We start from the raw sequence: 21,325 nt of genomic DNA, 5'->3' as shown, positions 1-21,325 counted from the left end.
TTTGAGTCATTGAATGTACTGTTATTATTAATGATAATAATAAGCCCAATTGTAAAATGAAAGAAGTATTAAAGCCTTGCTGATTTCATAGTAAGTAGATGACTTGCTTTCCATGCTTATTTGAATTTATTTTCAAGGGGATTTTTAGATAGCACCATTTAGAAAAAAAAAGAGAAAGAATTTAAGGTGTAAACTCTTCACTGATAGAAACAGTATCACCCCCAAGAAGTGCTGTGGTGTGCCCTGTTTCTATGGTGAAGATTTTATAATATTTACTTTATATGATAAGAGTTATAAGTGGAGTTCTATGTTGTTTGTTCAGCCTATTATGCAGATGGTGCTTGATTAAAATCTATTTTAAACTACAGCGATTACTGCAAGCTAGTATGCATTAAGGAGCTCTCTCAGCCCCATTAAAGGCTTTGAGACCATGGCAGTTTATTTTAAATATGCTTATAGACATTTCTAACTTCTCTAGGGACATTTCAATATTAGTAATCTCTTTGCATGATCATCTTTTTTTTTCTTTTGCAATACTGGGGATTGAACCCAGGGCCTTGTGCGTGCTTTGGCAAGTGCTTTACCACTGAGCCACACCTCTGGCTCCATTTCAGAGATAAGAATTTATCTTCTGGGTACTTAAGAAATATTGTCTAAACCACACTGTTTGCACATGATTTTTTTTTACTTTTTTTTTGTGTGTGGAGGGAGTCGGGTCATGGGGCCTGAACTCTGGGCTCTTCACCTCAAGGCTAGCGCTCTACCACTTGAGCCACAGCGCCACTTCCAGCTTTTTTCTTTTTGCTTATGTGGTGCTGAGGAATCGAACCCAGGGCCTCACGCATGCAAGGCAGGCGCTCTACCACTGAGCCACCTTCCCAGCCCTGCACATGATTTTTAAATAATTGTTTTCTTGTGATAAATAAGTTACATGCATTACTATAATTAAGCAACAATATAAGACAAGAGGTGAACTAGAAATTTGAGAAATATGTCTATTTTGACAAGTAATTTACAAACGCATGTGTCACTGTGTAAAGTTTATGTATAATAATTATTTATGAGTAATATTTATGTATTTATGGGTGCATTTATTTTGTCATTAGGTCTCTAATTAAATGTGACATAGGTTCATAGGTCATCAGGGCTACATTTAGGATTCAGTTCAGTGGTATCTTTAGTTATTATTAGTTCCATTCTAAGCCTTTCTGTAGTACTGTAGAATACAAGAGCAGAAATGCATAATGATCTACTTCATGTAAGGTATGTACTAAAGCTATGAAGGATATAAAATTTAACAGGGCTTATTACTTATTTTCAATGTGCTTCTCACCATAAGGAGTGTATATTTTGCATTGTAAGTTTTCCCCTATACTGCCATGCACCAGTGGCTGTAGCTACTCAGGAGGCTGAGATCTGAAGATTATGGTTCAAAGCCAGCCAAGGCACCCAAATCAGAAAGATCTTATCTCTAGTTATCCAGCTGAAAGCCAGAAGTAGAGGAGTAGCTCAAGAGGTAGAGTGACAGCCTTGAGTGATAAAGCTAGGAGAGAGTAAAAGGTCCATAGTTAAAGCTCCAGTACAAGGACCAAAAGGAAAAAATCTCTTATACCTTAAAGTTTGACACTGGAATTAAATTTAACTCTTCAGTTGTAGAACCCTACCAGTATCACAAATACTATACCTTATAACAGTGTTCAATACTGTTCAGTCCATGATAGAAGCCATTAATAACCTGTGATTGCCAACATATTAACTCATTAAAAAATTTAATTTTTAAATTCTTCAGTTGCACTAGTCACATATAAGTAGCCACTTGTGACTACCTTTTGGACAGTGCAGAGAACATTTTATCATTCCAGAAAGTTCAATGGGACAGTGTGCTGTGCTGGACTGTAAATGTTAGAGAGCCTCTTAGAAAGTTAAGATATAAAATTACAAGTGTTTTAACCATCAATGCCAGGAATTCAGATCCAGAAAATGGCCAAAATTAAAATAGAAGGACATAAATCCATGCCTCTAATTTTTATACCAGGATCATATTCATTATCATTGTGTTCATTCTGAATAGTTTGTGATCAGAAGAGCCACCTATTTTCAAAATACAATCCATTACTGGCATAAAAGAAAATCAAATTGTAGCAACCATTTCTTTTTTAAGAAGACTTTTCATGTGCTTTTTACATAAGTAACAACTATCTTTAGAAAGTAGGCCCACAAATTCCCAGTTTATTACCCAGAGTCCAAAATGGCAGCTCATTTCTGCATCAATTCCATGAAAATAAATTAGGAAAAAAGAAGAAAGAAAAAAACCAACATATCAGGATTTTAATGCCAAATGTTCACAAGGCAAATAGCTTTACCAGGCACTGCCCAAGTACTTGGATGAAGGAAACAGCAAACCACATCAGTAAATTCTGTTATATTTTATCCTAACAGCAAGGCTATTGGGCATACTTAGTAAGCCTTTGTACAAGAACGTTGGGAAATATAATTAACAGTTTTCTGCAAAGCATATTTTATTATTGTAAAAATGATGATCTGTCACACACAGTTTTATCCTCCTTATGTAAGTCTTTTAAGAAAATCAGAGCATTGTTTCACATCATAAGTTGGTCTATGAAGCCAGTTCCATGAGTCATCAGAATATCATGATCCACGAATGATCCAGCTCAATTACCAAAGTGTAATTGAGTAATTGAATGTCTTGAATAATGACCATCTTATATCTATCTTTTAAGTTAGTCTTCTTGGATGCCAGTTCTATTGCATGGAAAATAATTCAGGCTAAAAGTAAACATCATTATAAATTTAAAGGGAAGGCATAGTATGACCTTTTTTTTTTATTTTCACCCAGTGCACGACAAAGAGAAGCACTGTTATGTGTAGTCTGCTTTAATGGGGTAACACCCTAGTTTCTTAGCTTAGTGCCTCTCAGGTACACAACTACATTCCCAATTGAAGCTCCTGAGCTACCCCCCATTACACATTAAAAAACAAAATGTTTCCAGAGCATTGAAAGTATGGAGGCAGAAGTCATGAAATGCTTCCTTCTACTATACTAAAACTTGAGAAAGACAGCATCCTGCTGACTGTACAAGACATGAGAGCAAAGTGAAAAGGTTTCCTGATGACCAACTGAATGGACTGTGGATTTTCTATGGGGTTGCTAAACATTGCTTCCACAATTTGGTTTTGATATGCATGATACTTGAACTTTTTACTGGGCCCCATCAGATCAGAAATTAGAGCCCTATTGTCAAACATACAAGATAACTGTCCTAATATTCATTACAAAGCAAATACGAATAAGTATCTGTGCTTTGGGTATCCACCAGTTTTGGACAATGTGAAAGGGAAGCTAAACAAATTGGAGAAATCCTTTAATAAGAATGCTTACATTGGATGATAGATTTATCTTTATGACTGGCATTTGATTATTTTCCAAAAAGATTGATATAATCTGCAAGTGTGAATATTTCAAGGTGTCATATCATTTGTAATTAAAATTTAAAATGAGCCTAGGCAATATTCCATATGGATATAGTTTCTCTTATCTATGTATCTCTCTTCATTTTGAAATAGTATTTGATTAAATAAGCCTTCTGATGCTATGATCACGCTTTCCATTTTGAAATAAAACTAGAACTTTTTTATGGTGTGATTGACAAATAAATTTGTATAGATTTATAGTATACAACATGATGATTTGATATACATTGACATTGTGAAATGATTGCCCTACCCAAATTAATTAACACCTCCAATTCTTACCTGCTCATCTTTCTATGTCATTTTCTCTCTTTTTATTTAAAAATTTTTAAACTTTATATTTAGAGGTTTTTGTGGTACTACGATTTAACCTCATTTGGTCACAGTTCTAGCCCTTTTTGCTGGTCATTTGAAGATAGAGTTTCAGGCTTTTCTGCTACAATGGCTTCAAACCATAATCCTCTAGATACCAGCCTAACAAGCTAGGACTAGGATTACAGGTCTACAGCCACCAGAGTCTAACTTTTTTCTTTTCTTTCCTTCTATCATCCTTTCCCTTGTTCCTTCTCTTTCTTTTTTCTTTCTTTCTTTCTTTCCTTCTTTCTTTCTTTCTTTTTTAAAAAAGAATGCTTGAGGCCTACTCTTGTAGAAAATTTCAAATATACAATACAGCATTGTTAACTATAATCACCATATAAGAGCCTTTAACCATATATATTATTGTATAATTATAGGTTTAATATGTGCTATGAATGGAAATCTAAAGAACTAAACAAGTGCATGACAGGAGTCTGAGTTGAGTTTGAATTATCATGGAGATCTGCAAATAGAAATGCCAGATAGCAGTTGTTTCTTTGCATAGAAAACTCAGGGGATGAGCCGGGCACCAGAGGCTCATGCCTGTAATACTAGCTACTCAGGAGGCTCACAGTCTGAGTTGTGATTCAAAGCCAGCCCAGGCAGGAAAAGTCCGTGATACACTTATCTCCAATAAACAACACAGAAAACTGGAAGTGGGCATGTGGCTCAAGTGGTAGAGCACTAGCCTTGAGCTGAAGAGCTGAGGGAAAGTGCCCAGGTCCAGAGTTCAAGTCCCACGACCAAGAAAGACAGAAGGAAAGAAGGAAAGAAAAAAAGAAAGAAGGAAAGAGAGAAAGAAAGAAAGAGAAAAAGGAAGGAAGGAAGGAAGGAAAGAAGGAAGGAAGGAAGGAAGGAAGGAAGGAAGGAAGGAAGGAAGGAAGGAAGGAAGGAAGGAAGGAAGGAAGGGGAAGGGAAGGGAGAGGAGAGGGGAGGGGAGAGGAGAGGAGAGGAGAGGAGAGGAGAGGAGAGGAGAGGAGAGGAGAGGAGAGGAGAGGAGGAAGGCAGGCAAGCTTAGGGGAATCATGAAGTTGACATCATCCATTCACAATGGAAACCCTACATACTTAAAGATTAAATCAGTACAAATTCATAGGAAAGGGGGATTTACAGTAAAGGGGGGAAAAATCCCACCAGGAATGATACCCCATATAGCTGTGTGAAAAATAATGAGCCCAAGAAATAACTATGAAACAAGCCAGGCCAATAAACTAGGAGTAAAACTCAGAAAAGATGGTATTCTAGGACTGGTGGAAGAGAAAGCTTTCACAGTGAGAAATCAAGTGAGGACAACACTACAAAGTCCTTTGGAATTAGCAGTGTGGCCTTTGGCGACTGTACAGAATGCTGGGGGAAGGCACATAAAGTAATGGCAGCAGATGCATATAGCCAGAACCAACAACCCCTTGGAGGAACTTGGCTGTGAAGACCCAGTTATCCTTGAAACACAGAGAGATTTTGCTTATTTCCATTTTTTCCCCTCAAGATATTTAAACACTGATTGGAAAAGTAGACTGTGGCCAGTCTTCTACCTCTAGGAATCTGACTTCATCAGTGTAGTATAAGGTGTGAGAGTCGAGGTAGTTATGAAAACTTTCCAGGTGATTTGAATGTACAGCCATAATTTCAAGCCACTATGCTATGTCGTGTCTGCCAGTGTGTATAGTTTGGAGCTAGTCTACATGATCACCCTGTCATGCTAGTCCTCTGACAAAATTTAGATGTGTCCAACAGTTTCACAGGATCAACCCAGACCTGACCAAAGGCAGTCATCATCTAGTGTTAATCTCCGCTAACATGATAGTGAAGAATTCCCTGCCTCCTTTGATCTGCTTCAGTAGAATATTTCAGAATAGTCATCTTTCTAAATGTGTGTTTCTAAACAAAGACAAAAGAATTCACTCAGCTTTCTTCCTATTTTTTCTTGGTATTTCGACAGATCTTCCCAGCTCAATGACTATAAGCTGTTAAATATTAAGATCATTTCTTTCTACTCATTCGATGAATTATTTTTGAAGTTTCTAATGTGTCTAGTTAATATTTAAATGTCTTTAAATTTTTAAAAACATGTAAGTATATACCCTCTTTGTAATTAGAGAATAGTACAACTGTACCATTACAGTAGAAGAAATGAGGCTCCAGAAATTTACATTAATCAAGACAACATAGACAAAAATAGTGAAAGAAGAGCACAAAGGCCCCTTGGTGGGTCATGTTTCCTCCATAGTGGTGGCAGTATTTTACACAAATACTCTACCCAGCTCATTAGAGAATGCATATGTATTACACCATACTTGCAGAGAGGGAAGAGCAGTAAGCTCCACAACAGTAGAAGATGATGGTCAGAATGAGCCATGGCAATGGCCACTGTCAGGAGATGGTGCATGCCAGCCAGGCACATGCAACAGAATACGTGTATTTAGCCCTCTCTATTCATGTACTTTGAGAGCTGGAGAGAAATCCCAGCCCCAATCCCGCCTTTCATAAAAATAGAAGAAGGGGTATCCTATCTCGTTAGTAGGAATGTCTGAAACATTCAGACATAGGTGTCTTAAACATATTCGGTGTACTCTTCCCCAGTTATATTAGAATAACAATTAAAATACCCAACTATTCATACTTGGGGACTGACTGAGTTAAAAAAAAAACTTGCTCTAGAAATCTCTAAAATTGTTTTATAAGGAGATTCTCTATTATGGTAGTCAAAGGCCTATGCAGCTATTTAAATTAGAAAATGCCTCAATTTTAGCTTCTTATTTACTGGTTACATTTCAAGAGCTTCAGAATTTGTCAGTCTGTGCAGATCATTTCACTGGACTGCACTGATCTAACATCTAGGTTGTGCCATTGTCTAAATCATCGGCGTTACTAGGTCTTTCCAACAGCATCCACACACTTAAGTGTAAAGCCAAAAGCCATCTGACTTCTTTATTGGATATATGTGCCTATGGTTTTAAAATCATAACTATTAGGAAACAAGAATTCCCCCAAGGAAAAAAATCAAGTTGTAGATTGCTCATCCAATAAGGTGACTACAAAATGAATCTCCTGATGCTACATTTACAGCAATTAAAAAAAAGGTCGGGGAGTTAAGGATAATATTTAATTGTGCAATAATATACAGGAGTCAAAAATTTATAAAGCTATGTAAATTGAGATAGTATAAGGGGGAATATGAGACTACATGAAATATGAAGATGTGTTCAGTTTTGTTTCTCTGAGGTTTTTTGATAATATTAGAAATCAGACCTAATGCCTTATACAATACATATTAGGCAAACTCACTGATCTACACCAATAGCTCAAAATATGAAACTTTATCTGAGAAGAAAAGTAACAATACTACTCATGCCTTAGAAACATGTGTTCCTATGTGGTGTATATGGATAAGAAAATCATATCTAGCTGGATATAAACTTTCTCTATAATTCTGTCTTCTGTTCTTCTTTCAGGTCAATGGTGGAGAAAAGCGGCCCGCCTCAGACATGGGGAAAAAACCAAAAACTCCCAAAAAGAAGAAGAAGAAAGACCCCAATGAACCCCAGAAGCCTGTGTCTGCCTATGCATTATTCTTTCGTGATACTCAGGCTGCCATCAAAGGCCAGAACCCAAATGCTACCTTTGGTGAAGTTTCTAAAATCGTGGCTTCGATGTGGGATGGTTTAGGAGAAGAGCAGAAACAGGTAAGAAAGAATCAGACTGCAGTGAGAATCCAAATGGTGTAAGATGAGACAGTTAATGTAATCTATGTACTCTTGAGATAGCTTCTGAAGGCTCTGGATAAATTCTTTAGATACCCAAACTATGATTTGGAATGCACCCCATGAGAACCAGCCTTTAAGAGAGGGCACATTATCTTATATTCCTTTATTACTTCCTTATAAATCACATATTAATTCTTTTGCTTCAAAGTTTATATAGCATAATTACTTTTGGAAGGACCTCTCCGTATCCCAGCCATGATTTTATCATGCTTTAATGTTGCCAATATGATCATGAAGACTTTTTTTAAAAAGTTCTAAAAAAGTATTTTTAAAAAACTGTCCACACCTCTCTTCAACTCTCATGGTTTACACTTTTGTCATCAAAACCCCTCTTTGCTCTTTGCAAGTGAACCTCAAATGTAAGGGTTTCTACCCTTAGCCATTCCCTAAAGACCACCAGGGTATGTTATTTAATCCCCCATATATATTTAGACCATATTTCCAGGCTGTGTTAAATAGAACCAGATGCCTGGTTTTTCTTTCCTTTCTTGTGAATTGCCATGGTGTGACGAGGGCTGGGCTTAGAGAGGGCCACAGGAGACACTCTGGCAGTAGCGTAAGTAGCCCAGGTCATCTGAATGAGGCATAGGGATTATGTGAAGACAGCAAAAGTCTGGTAACTAGATGAAGCCACTCACATGAAGAAGCAATTGAATTAATCTCCTGTGTCTAAAAACTAGGGGCTAGATGGCCATTGTCACCATGTAGACCCTGGTGGTGACAAAGGAAACCTAGAGCATATGATCATTAAATCATTGAAATGAAAATATGCCTTAACTATTACAGATGACCAAGTTGTATCCATAAGGTATTTATCTCATAGTTGATTCTTTTCTTTTTTGTGTGCTGGTTCTGGGGCTTGAGCTCAGGGTCTAGGTGCAGTTCCTGAGCTTTTTTGTTTGTTTTTGTCCTGAAGATTAGTCCTCTACTACTTGATTCACAGCTTCACTTCCAGCTTTTTGTTAGCTAATTTGGAGGTAAGAGTCTCACAGACTTTCCTGCCCCAGATGGCTTCAAATCATACTCAGCTCTTACTTAGCCTCCTGAGTAGCTAGGATTATAAGTGTCAAACCCCTGGGCATTCAGCTCATACTTGATTCTTGATGGACACATTTACCTTTCTTCAGAAAATCTAAGAAACTATGTAAAATCTAGAATATCTCAAGCTTTTTAACTTATCTAGAATTGGTATATATTGTAATGATATATTAGTATCTGTAATACATACGTAGTTTTTTTTTAGTTTGTAAAGCACTATTGTGTTATTTTTCTCATTTGTTCTGCTCACTACTCTTAGGTATAAAAAGAATTATGAAATGAGATCAGGTAAACTATATTTATTCATTTATTTACCCAACAAATATTTTTGAGCACTTAACTTACCAGACACTATTCTAGGCACTGTATATGGCAGAGACAAAGTATGATGAGACTCCGTGTGTTGAATGACTAGTGTAACACCGTATAGCTGGTCCAATGAATTATTGTGAAGGGATGGATAGAATCTACCACTTAACTTAGAAGAGGTTTTGGGTTTTTTTATTGTTAGGGGCTTTTTGTTGTTGTTTTTTGTTTAGTTTTTTGTCCGTACTGAGGATTGAACTCAAGGTCTTATGCTTGCTTGGCAAATGCTTTACTGATGAGCCACACTTCTAGCAGTTTCCTTGGTAAACACTGTGGCTCTTTTATAGAAATAACACCATCTTTTGTTGCTTATAAAAAGTAAATGTTTTAAAATCTGAGAATTTGCGTAAGCAATAGAAAAACAAGGTATTAGGGGCAATTTCTGTTTCAGATGATTTACCCTAGGCCTGGTTTTCCTTACAGATATATTGGTTTAAAAAAAAAAAAGAGTTGCCAGGGAAACACTGAACCTGCCCCCAGTTCTCATTAGACCCCTTTCCTGTAGGTCAAAGTTGTCTTCTATATTATGCAATCACTATACCCTTTCTATTTTCTTATGCCTATTCAAAAATAGCCAGCCTGACCACATGATCTCTAGTAAAGCAGAGGCTAGTTCTGTGGACCACTGTGTAGTACGAGTCACTTCAAGGATACCTAAGTTTCACACCACTGAAACTTTTCTCTGTGCTTTCAACTAAAATAATCCCCTTGCTTTTAATAGTTGACATTGTGTTCATGTGATTCCAACAAAAATCTAATATTGTTTCTGGGATTTTGGAAGATGGTTTCTGTCTAACCCAGGTGAATTTACTCTTAGACTCTCAGATGTGAGATATAGTGCCTAACTAATTTTGGAACTATTCAGAGATGATGTTCACCCCCTTAGAAGAGCATGGCTAAATGACAGAGTAAACACACAGAGACCAAATATCCCAACTGTGTTCTTGTTTCCTACCTTAGGTCATGTAGTGCCTTTCTGTTTCATTCATAATGTCACATACCCTCTGTCTCTGCCCTCATAACCCCTCTGTGTATTCTTTCTTAGCCATGAAGCCTCTGAAAGAAGCTTCAGGAAGTGATTCCTTTCCCTAGGGATTGTGTTCAGTAGCTCTTGCATATTAGAAGATCTATAAACATGATTTTTTTCCCTGCTCTATTCGAGTCAGTAGCTAAGCTAGAAATATTACTCCAAAACTCCAATGTACTGTATAACCTTCTGCTTTGTCAGAAATAACTGTTGTCCATATGAACTATCAACTCTCTTCTATCTGTTCCTTAGACTCTTTCCTAATTTGTTCCTGTATTCAAGACCAGTGTTTTTAAGAGGGGGAAATCTGTAAACATTTCTCTAGCTTAGCATTGGCCCTTTGCATCACCATTGTTAGCTGTTAAATATCGTTTCTATTGCAAAAGAATAATGTTATATATGATCAAAATCAGATAATTAGATAATTCATCTCAGTAGTAAATATGAAGCAGCAGATTTATTCCCAGCAATTCTACTCTAATAAAGCTTTTTAATTTTAATATCACAAAAGGGAAATATTAAGAGAGCATTCCACATTCTTTCTATATGAAGATATAAGGTGTTTATAGACTCAAAGAATATGAGATTTGCTATTCTCACCTGTGATGTTAAAAAGGAAAATTGCTCCCCTTCTCCCATTCTGGATTTCAAAATTGATGCTGAGCCTTCTATACATAAGACATGATTATAAGTATGTTGTAGTATTCAAAGCTTTATAATTGTATACATGCAAGGGCACAACCTGTTCCCTTTTCTCTTTTGCATTTTCTTTCTCCTTTAATAAGTACTCACAATTAGTATAACCTTTGGATTCTCTCCTAATGGAAAAAAAAAATGAAGTGTTTGAGAAAGAACCCATTATGTCAATAGAGGATGAAGTTGTAGAATAGTTGACCTATATACTTCTGAGGTCTTCTAAAACAAACTAATCATGAAAAGAATCATACTGAGATTGTTTAAGAAAACACTGTGAGAGAAATAACTCTCTCTTGTTTCTTATAGAGAGCAAATGTTTTCAAATCTCAGAACTTGTTTAGGTACTAACAATACAAAGTACTGGGGGAAATTTCTGTCTAAGAAGATTTACCCCATACCTGGTGTTCCTTTTTCACTTCATTCTAAACTCAGTATACCCTATTCATTCCTCATGGGGAAAAATGACCTTGCTCAGTTATGCAAGTGACAAAGCAAAGTGTTCATATAGGTTTGGTTTTGACACACATAGAATGCAATGTCAATCCAAGGGATAAGCAAAGGGAGAGTTGCAGGAACAAATTACTTAAAAAAGGAACATGTCACATAGATGCCCCACCACTCTGCTGCTCTGTGGCTGCCCTTCCCTAATAGTTTGCAAGAATTGCCAGAAAAACAAACAAACCTACCTCCAATGCACATGTGGGTATGTATCCAGCAAAATATCCCCGTGTTGTTATGCTGTGTTACCACCTGTTCTTTGCCTTTATATAGACACATTGTGCCAACATACTGTAATATCTGCTTCAAATTTAAATGAATTTATTTTACTCCTGTCTCATATTCAAATTGGGAAGCACAGATATTGACACTAATTTGTGTGTGTGTGTGTGTGTGTGTGTGTGTGTGTGTGTGTGTGTGTGTGTGTGTGTGCTCTGCTGTGCTGTGCTGGTACTGGGGCTTGGATGCGATCCTTTTTTTTTTTCCTTTATGGCTGGCACTACCACTTGAGCCATAGCTTCACTTACAGCTTTTTGATGTTTAATTGGAGATCAGAGTCTTACGGACTTTCTTACAAAACCACAGTCCTCAGATCTGAGTAGCTAGGATTGCAGGCATGAGCCATTGGCACTTAGCACCGCTCTGTATTTTTAAAGGACGATTTCTGGAGCAGTTTATAGGTTATTAAACTACAAGATTTCAAACCAACAGGTATGTAAAAAGAACAAACCCTTGCAATGCTCCTGGCATTTTATTGGTAGATGGTTTGTGGAGAAAGCTAAGATTTTCCTGTACCACAGTTGTTCAAAAGTCTTGTTATTATAATAACCCACAATTATGAATAAATGTAAACACAAACTGGGAAAAATGGACAAAATCTTTGATTACTTATTGGAGAAAGAGATTCAGAAAAATTATAATCTTTAAGAAAACACAGCTATTAGTGAGATTACAATATTTTTAATTTAACTTAGTTTATATCTATTTTAGGATTTTTAATTTTAATATGTATATATTATTGTTATTATAAAGGTGTGATACAAAGGGGTTACAGTTATATGTCATTTCTTTTTTAACAGTTTCACCCCTTCCCTCACTCCCAGTTTTTCCCTCCTGTCCCCACACACAAGTTATATAGTTCATTTTCAACATGGTATCTAGTATCACTGCCGCATTTGTTCACTCTTTGTCCAACCCTTTCTGTTCCCCTGTCTTGCCCTACCCCAAACTGATAAACCTATAAACAAGACAAAAGGTAAAGAAAACAAAAATCGCAGCAAGAAAATTTAAAACCTCTTGATAGCCAGAGGGTACAGCACTTAATAGAACTGTTATATCTTTCTATCAAATGTTTCCTCATATGGACTAGAGGAAGGAATAGGAAACCAATACAGAAGGGCAGATCTTTATTTTTAAGATCCATGGTGATGGAGTCACTGTCTCTACTTTGATTTCAGCAAAGAATGTTTTAGAGAAATTAAAAGGAAACTGAGAGACTAATTTAAAAAAATCCTTCAGGAATACCAAAGCCACTGAACAATCTCCACATGTAGAAGAACCCTCCATCTTAATACTTAGGAAAATGGTGCTGAATTTGGAATACAAAGAGAATTGTGCTTTGGATCCCAACTGGGGGTTTTAAATACTAATGATCGCAAGACAATGGAGAGCCCATTTCCCAAGCATACTAAGTTGTTTAAAAGGCACCAGATGGAGCAAGGGGAATAAAACACAAGTATTGCTGTGATGTTGGGCTTTGCTACTTATCTCTCTGACAAACCTACAGAGAAAGAAAAATAGTTAATGATATTGTACCCTTTGTATTTTGGCTCTTTGGAATTTTAGCAACCCTCAGCATCTTTTAAAAAAAAAAATGAGATCCCAGCTAAATTTTCTGTCTACCTTGGTGATTTTCTCTGATTCTGGTTATTGAATTATATAGGCCCTGGATTCAAAGTCACAATATAGAACAAATCAAATCCTACCAAATAAAAGAACCAGTTGTGCTTTGAAGCACAAGGCCTTGGTCCAAAGAGCTATAAAGGGTTCTTGAGTCCTTTTTTAGCCATGGAAAGTCACCTTAAATCAGAACCAGATGTAAATTACTAAATGAACCTTAAGTTCCTAATTGGAGACACAGTCGGGCTGTAAGACATTTAGCAAATTACAAACAAAATGTTCTTGTTTACATTACATTAAATGGCTTTAAAGCTGCAGCCAAAGAGCTAAATAAACATGCTGTTATGCTAAAAATGGAGTGGAAAGCCTATTCAGGACTTGGTGTATTTGGGAGAAACCACAGCCCACGGATGCCCAGAGTGTATTTTTGTAAATGCTAGTCGTGTTGTGGAAGGAGAGAGTAGCTTTACTTGGAGTTGTAGAGCCTAATGAGCATATATCACTTGCAGGGAAACTGTTTGAATACTGTAACATATGCCTTCTTTCAGGATGCATAATTCATATCCAAGGATATTAGCCACAGCAGTTCAGCTCAATAGCAGCACCTCATTATTTTATCTCTCAGTATTTATTCCTATGTTTGACGCCTCATGAAATTACTGTTAATGTGTTTATATAAGGGCAGATCTGACACAAGTGGGAAGAATGTAATTTCCTCCTCGTTCTTTCCTGCTGCTGTGTCCTCTTCCCTGGTAGAAGTGGCAAGTGTAAATAGTTAATTTGCTTCAATTATGAGCCTGTCCTGCTAAATTAGAAGCAGCAGGGATATGAAGAGCCAGAATTATACTTAGGAGGCAGCTGACAAATCTCCGAGCCCATGGAATCAAATCACTTACTCCTCGTTGGGGCTCAAACATCCACTGTATAAATGCTGCTGGGATTTTTTTCCCCGTTATGATAAAATTTGGATTTTATGTCAACAATACTTCATGTTAACACAAATCTTGTTGTATTAGGTTCACCCATGTGTTTATCTTGACCATTTCCTTTATAAGCACATACATACTTTGTGTGTGTGTGTGTGTGTGTGTGTGTGTGTGTGTGTGTGTGTATACTGGTGCTTGAACTCAAGGCCTGGTCATTGCCCCTTGGACTTTTTGCTTAAGGTTGGTGCTCTACCCCTTGGGCAACACTTCTACTTCTAGCTTCCAGCTTTTTTTCTGTTCTTTTCTTTCCTTTCCTTTCCTTTTCTTTTTTGTGGTTAGTAGAGATCAGATTCTCACAGACTTCCCTCCTTGAGCTGGGTTAGAACCACAATCCTCATATCTCAGCTTCCTGAGTAGCTAGAACTTCAAAACTACAAGTGTCCAGTGGCCAATTTATTTAAGCTATACAATGAAGGGTATACAAAAGAGTTGTTCATTTAAAAACTGTAGCACGTAAGTGAACTTTGCACTTAATATAAATTAAGATCGTTACATGAAAATACAAGCAGCTTTAGTTTTAAAATCCAGGTACTTATGTGAATTATACATACATGTATGTATCAATGCAACACACCAGGGAATTAATATATATTGTATATGTATATATTCATATCATAGATAGTAGGGCAGCTTGTTCATTTGAAAGTTTCCATGATATTGTGAAGATAACATCAACATGCTAGTCATTCAAAACTGTTCTGATTTATGTGTTATTTGTAAAAATGTTTGTGGTGGCTTTTATATCTATCAACTTCTGTATTTCCATTGATGAATGTTAAGTTTAGAAGAAGCAATTCAGTAATCCATCTTTAGCACTCATGCTAATGCTGATTCATAAAAGGAATGGTCCCCTGCCAAGAGCTGTGCACTCAGTAGCACTGTTTCTATCAACAGTCCGCATATATGATAGTGGTTCTATAATACTGTATTGCTTAGTGACCTTGTATCCATCTTAGTCTTGTAAGTGCATTCTGTGAAGTTGGCACCAATGACAAGATCCCCCACTGACGGGTCGCTCAGAGCATGTCTGTTGTTAATTGATGTATGACTGTTTCCTGAATGCCTACTATGTACCAATCACTGCACTGCATGCTGAGGCTTCCATGGTAAACCCACAAGAACAGGCCTTGAGTTACATGGCTGAAAGAGCCTTCAAAAGGCATTCTTGTAATGCCTTTTGAGCAGCCACTGAGTTTGGATTCTCAAGGTGGATTTATTTTTTAAAAATTATATCTGTATTATATTTAAGTGGTTGTACATAAGAGCTACCATTCAACAAATCAGTTTATAAATACAGTGAATTTTGAGTGATATCACTCCTTTCATCAAGAGGATTTATTGAACCAGATTGGTTAGATTCACACCATGGCTCTTTTGCATCATACTTGGCATAAAACAGTGGGTAAGCTAATCACCATTATAGTCTGTTTTCTTACCTGTAAAATTGGAGTATCCATACAAATGTGACATTCTTGCTGGAAGAATTTAAGATACTGTGCATAAGATATAATTTTATGCCCTTTTTCATTCATACCTTCAGTGTCTCACATTACATAGGTACATAGCAATCTACTGATTAAGGCAAATTGAACAGCAGTAATTTCCCTAGTCATCCTTATTTGATAAATCAGTAAACATATTTTATAGCCATCTTTTAAGGCAGGGAGCCTGTTTTTGGCTCCTACCAGCCCAGAACCAGGTCATACCAATATTGTTGGGACACTTAGATGGAGTAGACAGTGCTAAAAGAAAGCACTAGCAAGATTTTGTCAAATCATGTAATATTTTCTTTTCCATGAATGCTACCTGATAAAATTCTCTTGAATTTTGAAACCCATAAGAAAATGCTGAGCAAATCACACAAGATGGAAATTTGTAACTACATTTAAGAACTAAGCTGTAGGCAAAATACAAATGTGCTTGCTTTGACTGACCTAAATAATAACAGTCCTGAAAGAAGATGCACATTTTAAAAGATAAAGCTTGGAATTATGATTAAATTCTTCACCTTTAAACATAACTATATTGCTATGTATTTTCTATAAATAGGAAACAGTAGTGGGAAAAATGCACTTGAACTTCTCCAGAAAAGAAAACACAATTTACGTTTTTTAATAATGTTTGAATGAAATTCAGAGTTTAAAGAATTTTACACTTGTTTTTCCTTATAACTATAACAACTGTTGAAATATGACTAAAGATTAAAACCAGTGCAGTAAAGAAGAAAGAAGGAATTAAACAGTATACATAAGGTTTTTCTTTTCTCTGTTGGATGAATTGTTTAGAGAAAGAGAAGAAAGCTAAAGAGCAAAACAAGATTTATGAGCCTTATTTTCCTTTCAGTTTGTCATATTCAGTGACATTGACCTGCTGATTTTAATTAGGGATTATCAGCCTCTAAAAACACATGTAACTTGCTGGTATTTGGAGCATTTTTAAAAGGATTTGGTGAAGCATTATATCATATGCACAGGACTTGCATTCCCTAGAATTACTATTTGATATCTATCTACGTATGTTTCCTTTTAACCATCATATATGTTTTAGTTTAACCACTAAGATGCAATCCTTAGATAGGATATGGTAGCTTTCTTGGAATAACAAACCACAGTGTATAACTAAGTTAGGACAGGATAAATTCAAAAGTGCTTGGATGAGCTAGAGAAAATGATAAATGATGTATTATGATTTCTAAATCCTCATCTGGTCAACTTTGTACTTTATTTCAAACAGCTGTGGACCATTTGGAAGCCATTTTGTAGCACAACTGAGTACTAATATTTACTGTAGGAATCACATACCTTTAAAATATTTGTCTTCCCTTGAGAGAGAAAGAGACCATTTCTTTACCAAACTTAACTTTGACACAAATCAGACCCATTCTCCTAGTGTAGGTCTGTGCACTTGACCACGGCAGTGATTATTCATTGCCAAAGGCATTCCCCAAACTCTTTGGCTTCTATGAAAAAAGGACTTTCCCTATTTATCTAAAATGACTATCCCATAACTAGAAGTTTTGAGACATTTGGGGAAAACTTTTTGCTAATTTTTTTTCTATGCTGGTACTGGGACTGAACCACAGCTCTACTTTTGGTTTTTGGTGGTTAATTGGAGAAAAATGTCTCATGCACTTTCCAGCCTCTGCTGGCTTTGAACCAAAATCCTCAAAACTCAGCCTCCTTAGTGGCTAAGATTACAGGCATGAGCCATCAGAACCTAGCTACTAATTATTTTTAAATATGATTCTAAAATGAGATTTATACACACTGTACACACACACACACACACACACACACACACACACACACACACACATGCATACATCCTTTGCTTGTGAAATTCTTACATGTTATCATCATCCTTTCATAATTGAGGTCTTCAGACATTTTTACTAAATATAGGAATCCACACATCATCCTGGTCCAATTTTAAAAGCAGCATCAGGGAGATATACACAGTGAGTAATACTGGAGTTATTAGGTAATTCTCAAAGGTGAAGGGCCTGATTATTGTTGGGAAGGCCACCTCAGACATTAATTCTGATCTGGGTTACTCTCTCTTAAACACAATTATAGAAATATGCCTCTCCCCCTGAACATCAGCAGCTATTCAGGATAGAGTGGATCCATCAATCCCAATAATGTGACATGATGCATTCACCCTTTTCTAAAGTGGTGTCTAGGCATTTATACAATGATCCCAACATAGCTAATCATCAATAGGCAATAGGGAGCCATTTGTAGAAAACAGAGAACTCTGAATGCTAGGCAGGTATCCCCTAATAACATCGATCCTGGAGTAAAACCCAGGGCAATGTTCAACCTTAAATGCATGGAGTTAGCCACCTTTCTCCAATGGTTCTTAATCAACAAATTTCACAAAATTTAACTCATTGTGCAGTGTTAACTGCCAGGATCCAGAAAGGGATAGTAGTGTAGTGACTCAGTCGCTGTGTCAACAGAAACCAGATGAGAGAAAGCTTTGGAGATGCTGGACTCGAGCCATCTGATAATGCCATCTTATCTGCTACTTCTTAGAAAATGCCATGTTGGGCATTGCTATGGAACAAAGTGTGTTGTTTATCTTTGGAAACTACAAGAACCCTACTTATCTAGCAAAGTCACTTGGAGTAGCATATTAATGAAAATGTGATGAAACTATTCAGGGTACACCAATGTACATTGACATCAAAGACATATTTACTGAGTATTATCTTCCAAGTCCTCAATAGATAACTATGTCGGAGAAAATACTATCTCTTAAACAGGTTTTAGGTATTAAAAAAGTATAAACATTGTCAATTTAATGTTATTCATTATAAATTCTGTCTTAGAAAAGAGGTTTAAGGAAAAGCCATAAACAGAAATCAATCTCCCAAGAAAAATGAATCAATAAAATTTAGAAAAGCTATTTGTTTGTGAACATTGTGCCACTAAGATATATAATAAACCTGAACTATTATAGGTTTTACCCTATACTGGCATTTTTCCCACCTGCAATCTTCCAGAAATAAATCTGAGTTTCACTTCCAATAATTGGATCAATAATTGAGAACACTCCTGCAAATCTATTGCTTTACTTAAACCAAACAATTGTTGGCTTTTTGCTGAAAGTAACAGCAGGAACAAAATTTCCAAATCAGATATTTTTAAGTTTGTTTGGATGGCAGAATTATTCAATTATAGTATTGTACTAATTTTGATCTTTATTTTAATTAGCTTTTATTATACCAATATGCCAAATATAAAATCTACCACCCTAGAGAAGAATCATTTGTAAATTCACTTCATAGGGTCCTATTATAATTCTGTTGACAAGATTGATTATTCATTTACTCTAAGTAAAATAGTCTGCTTTAATTAAAATATTCATGAGTAAATAGTATTTCTCACATCTTGAAATTCGCAGTTGTGTCCCTGGGCTTGGCAAACCACAGTCATCATTGGAGACCAGAAATTTCCCTGTGCTGCCAACTGGCAGATACTTGTGCCTTTAGACATAATTTATATTTAACTACTCAAACTGATTCTAAAACCACTTTTCTCAAAACCCAGCTCTGGTTTTGAGTTCAGCATTACAAAATACTAGCCAAGCCTTAATGTCTAGCTGTAAATTTTGAAATATGGGAAATTGAAAATAGTCATATCAAGGAAAATGAATTTTAGTGTCCACAGTAAATGCTGAGAAAGATTTTGTTCTTTGGGACGGATTTCAAAAGATTGCCAAACATAGTCCAAACCCCTGGAAGGATTAGCTTAATAGCAGCCGATGATCATGTGTGCTCAGTGTGCACTGTCTGATAACTCCTCTCTGTTCAACTTCGCAATCTGACCTTTCATGTACAAGCAAGTCATTTCAATTCTTGTGGATGATTTCAGCTCATTTTACTTTTGGGTTCGAGATGATAACATCTCAGAAATGAAAAAGCATGTGTAAACGGAGGTTCATTTCAGAACACTTTACCTTTTCAAAGTTCAGTATCCACAAGCTCACATCCTTGTGTCTTGCAAAACACCAGTGCAGGCCTTGGAGCCTGGCATCCATGTGGCTCTCAGGTGCTCAGGGTCCCAATTCCTGGCCTAAAGATGTCTTTGATCATAACCTCTAATTGCTAATGCTTGGAAGTAGAACTTTGAGAATAAAGTCTTTAAATCGTGATGATCCCCAAAAGTCTTTTACATATCCTCCCATTTTTTTATTAAACGTGGCAGAAGAATTCCGACTTTGCTTTTATATTTAACATATTTAGCATGGAATATGTATACATATATATAATACACATATGCACATGCATATATGCTAAATATGCTCTCTCTCTAGCTAAATATGCTAACTACAAATATATATTAGACTATGACTGTGCTAAACAATCATCTTCCCATTACATAAATATGAAAGCCTAATTGACTCCTTCTGTGGCTCTCCAAGGAACCTTCCTCAACATTATCTCTCTAAGCCAATTGCTTCCAGTCTCAAAGTAATTCAAATGAATCCTTCCATATGTACTATGTAAAATGTAGAATTTTACTATTGTTAATTTTATCTTAGTCTCTTGCCATTCTTCATTCAAATCTGCTTTAGAGGAAAACAATCTTGAGAAAGCTGTCTATTATTATTATTATATATATTTGTATGTATGTGTTTGTGTGTAATTATCATTGAGTATGGTACTTCTCTGAAAACAAAAGCAGATTTACTTTCTAATTTAAGATGCTTTGTTGTTGCAGGTCTATAAAAAGAAAACCGAGGCTGCAAAGAAGGAGTACCTGAAGCAACTTGCAGCATACAGAGCCAGCCTGGTATCCAAGGTAACGTGCAATTGTGTGGTATTGTGATGGATCGTGGCCATCTCAGTGCAGACTTTGATAGTCATTTAAAAGCATAAAAGATCACTTTAGAATTTCTGCACAATTTTCTTTGTTGGGAAAAAAAGTACATCCTAAACAAAGCCATATGTTATAGAAATATTTGTTCATCACAAGAAGACCCTAGCATCATCTTCTTGGCCTTTTGTAAAATGCTGTCTACCTGCCGATTATTGGTTTTGTAATGTAGATAAAGCACATTTTTTAATCAAGAGCCAACTCTCCATTTTTCCATACTAAGTTCTTACAACCTTTCCTCCTGCAGAGGAGATGCAAGAAAATGAAAGATTGCATCATTTTGTTGGAAAATTAAAAGGCCATTGAGAAAGATTTCATGCTTTAGAATCTTTTGAGTATCAGTCCTGGCTGTTTAAATGCTTACTAGTTTTGACTCTGTCTTGTCCTACGCATTTAAAGTTTCATTTCCCCTCATGGAATTTCATGGAAATGACCTCAGAGTGCTGGACCTAAGAGGGACATGACACTCTGTCATCTCAAGTCCAGTTTTGGTGATTACTTTGTTCATGTGATTCCAGGCTTTAGGCCTTCATCCTGCTTACCCAGGGAAAATAATTCTGATTTTTCTGCCATAAATACCCATCTCCATTATAACACTGGACAAAAACAAATCTATAAATTTGTCATTTATTGAAGAAAACATATGCTGAATACATTGAGTCAGAAAAGAAAAAAGAAGGCAAAATTCAAATGCATAAAAGATTTCAGTACACTATTGGTCTAATCCAACCTTATGTTCAATTACTAAGGATAGATAATGTGAGAAAACTCACAATTTATGATATAACCTTATACTTTCTAACATTTGTATTGTCTCAT

The 21,325-nt window shown here is 36.2% G+C and overlaps 1 protein-coding gene across 1 annotated transcript in view; it reads left to right on the top strand.

Moving 5' to 3' along the window:
* The window catches only part of Tox (thymocyte selection associated high mobility group box), a 307,599-nt gene that overhangs the window by 265,047 nt on the left and 21,227 nt on the right, over positions 1–21,325 (top strand). Inside the window, exons 5-6 of the mRNA XM_042666989.1 lie at positions 7,302–7,532; positions 20,351–20,431. Coding sequence (XP_042522923.1) covers positions 7,302–7,532; positions 20,351–20,431 — 312 coding nt within the window. The remainder of the gene's footprint in view (positions 1–7,301; positions 7,533–20,350; positions 20,432–21,325) is intronic.

Source organism: Dipodomys spectabilis, unplaced genomic scaffold, assembly GCF_019054845.1.
Source record: "Dipodomys spectabilis isolate Male_0828 unplaced genomic scaffold, ASM1905484v1 ptg000015l, whole genome shotgun sequence".
NCBI classification, from domain to species: domain Eukaryota; kingdom Metazoa; phylum Chordata; class Mammalia; order Rodentia; family Heteromyidae; genus Dipodomys; species Dipodomys spectabilis.
The sequence above is the reverse complement of the archived record's forward strand: the minus strand, read 5'-3'. Positions and strand labels throughout refer to the sequence as shown.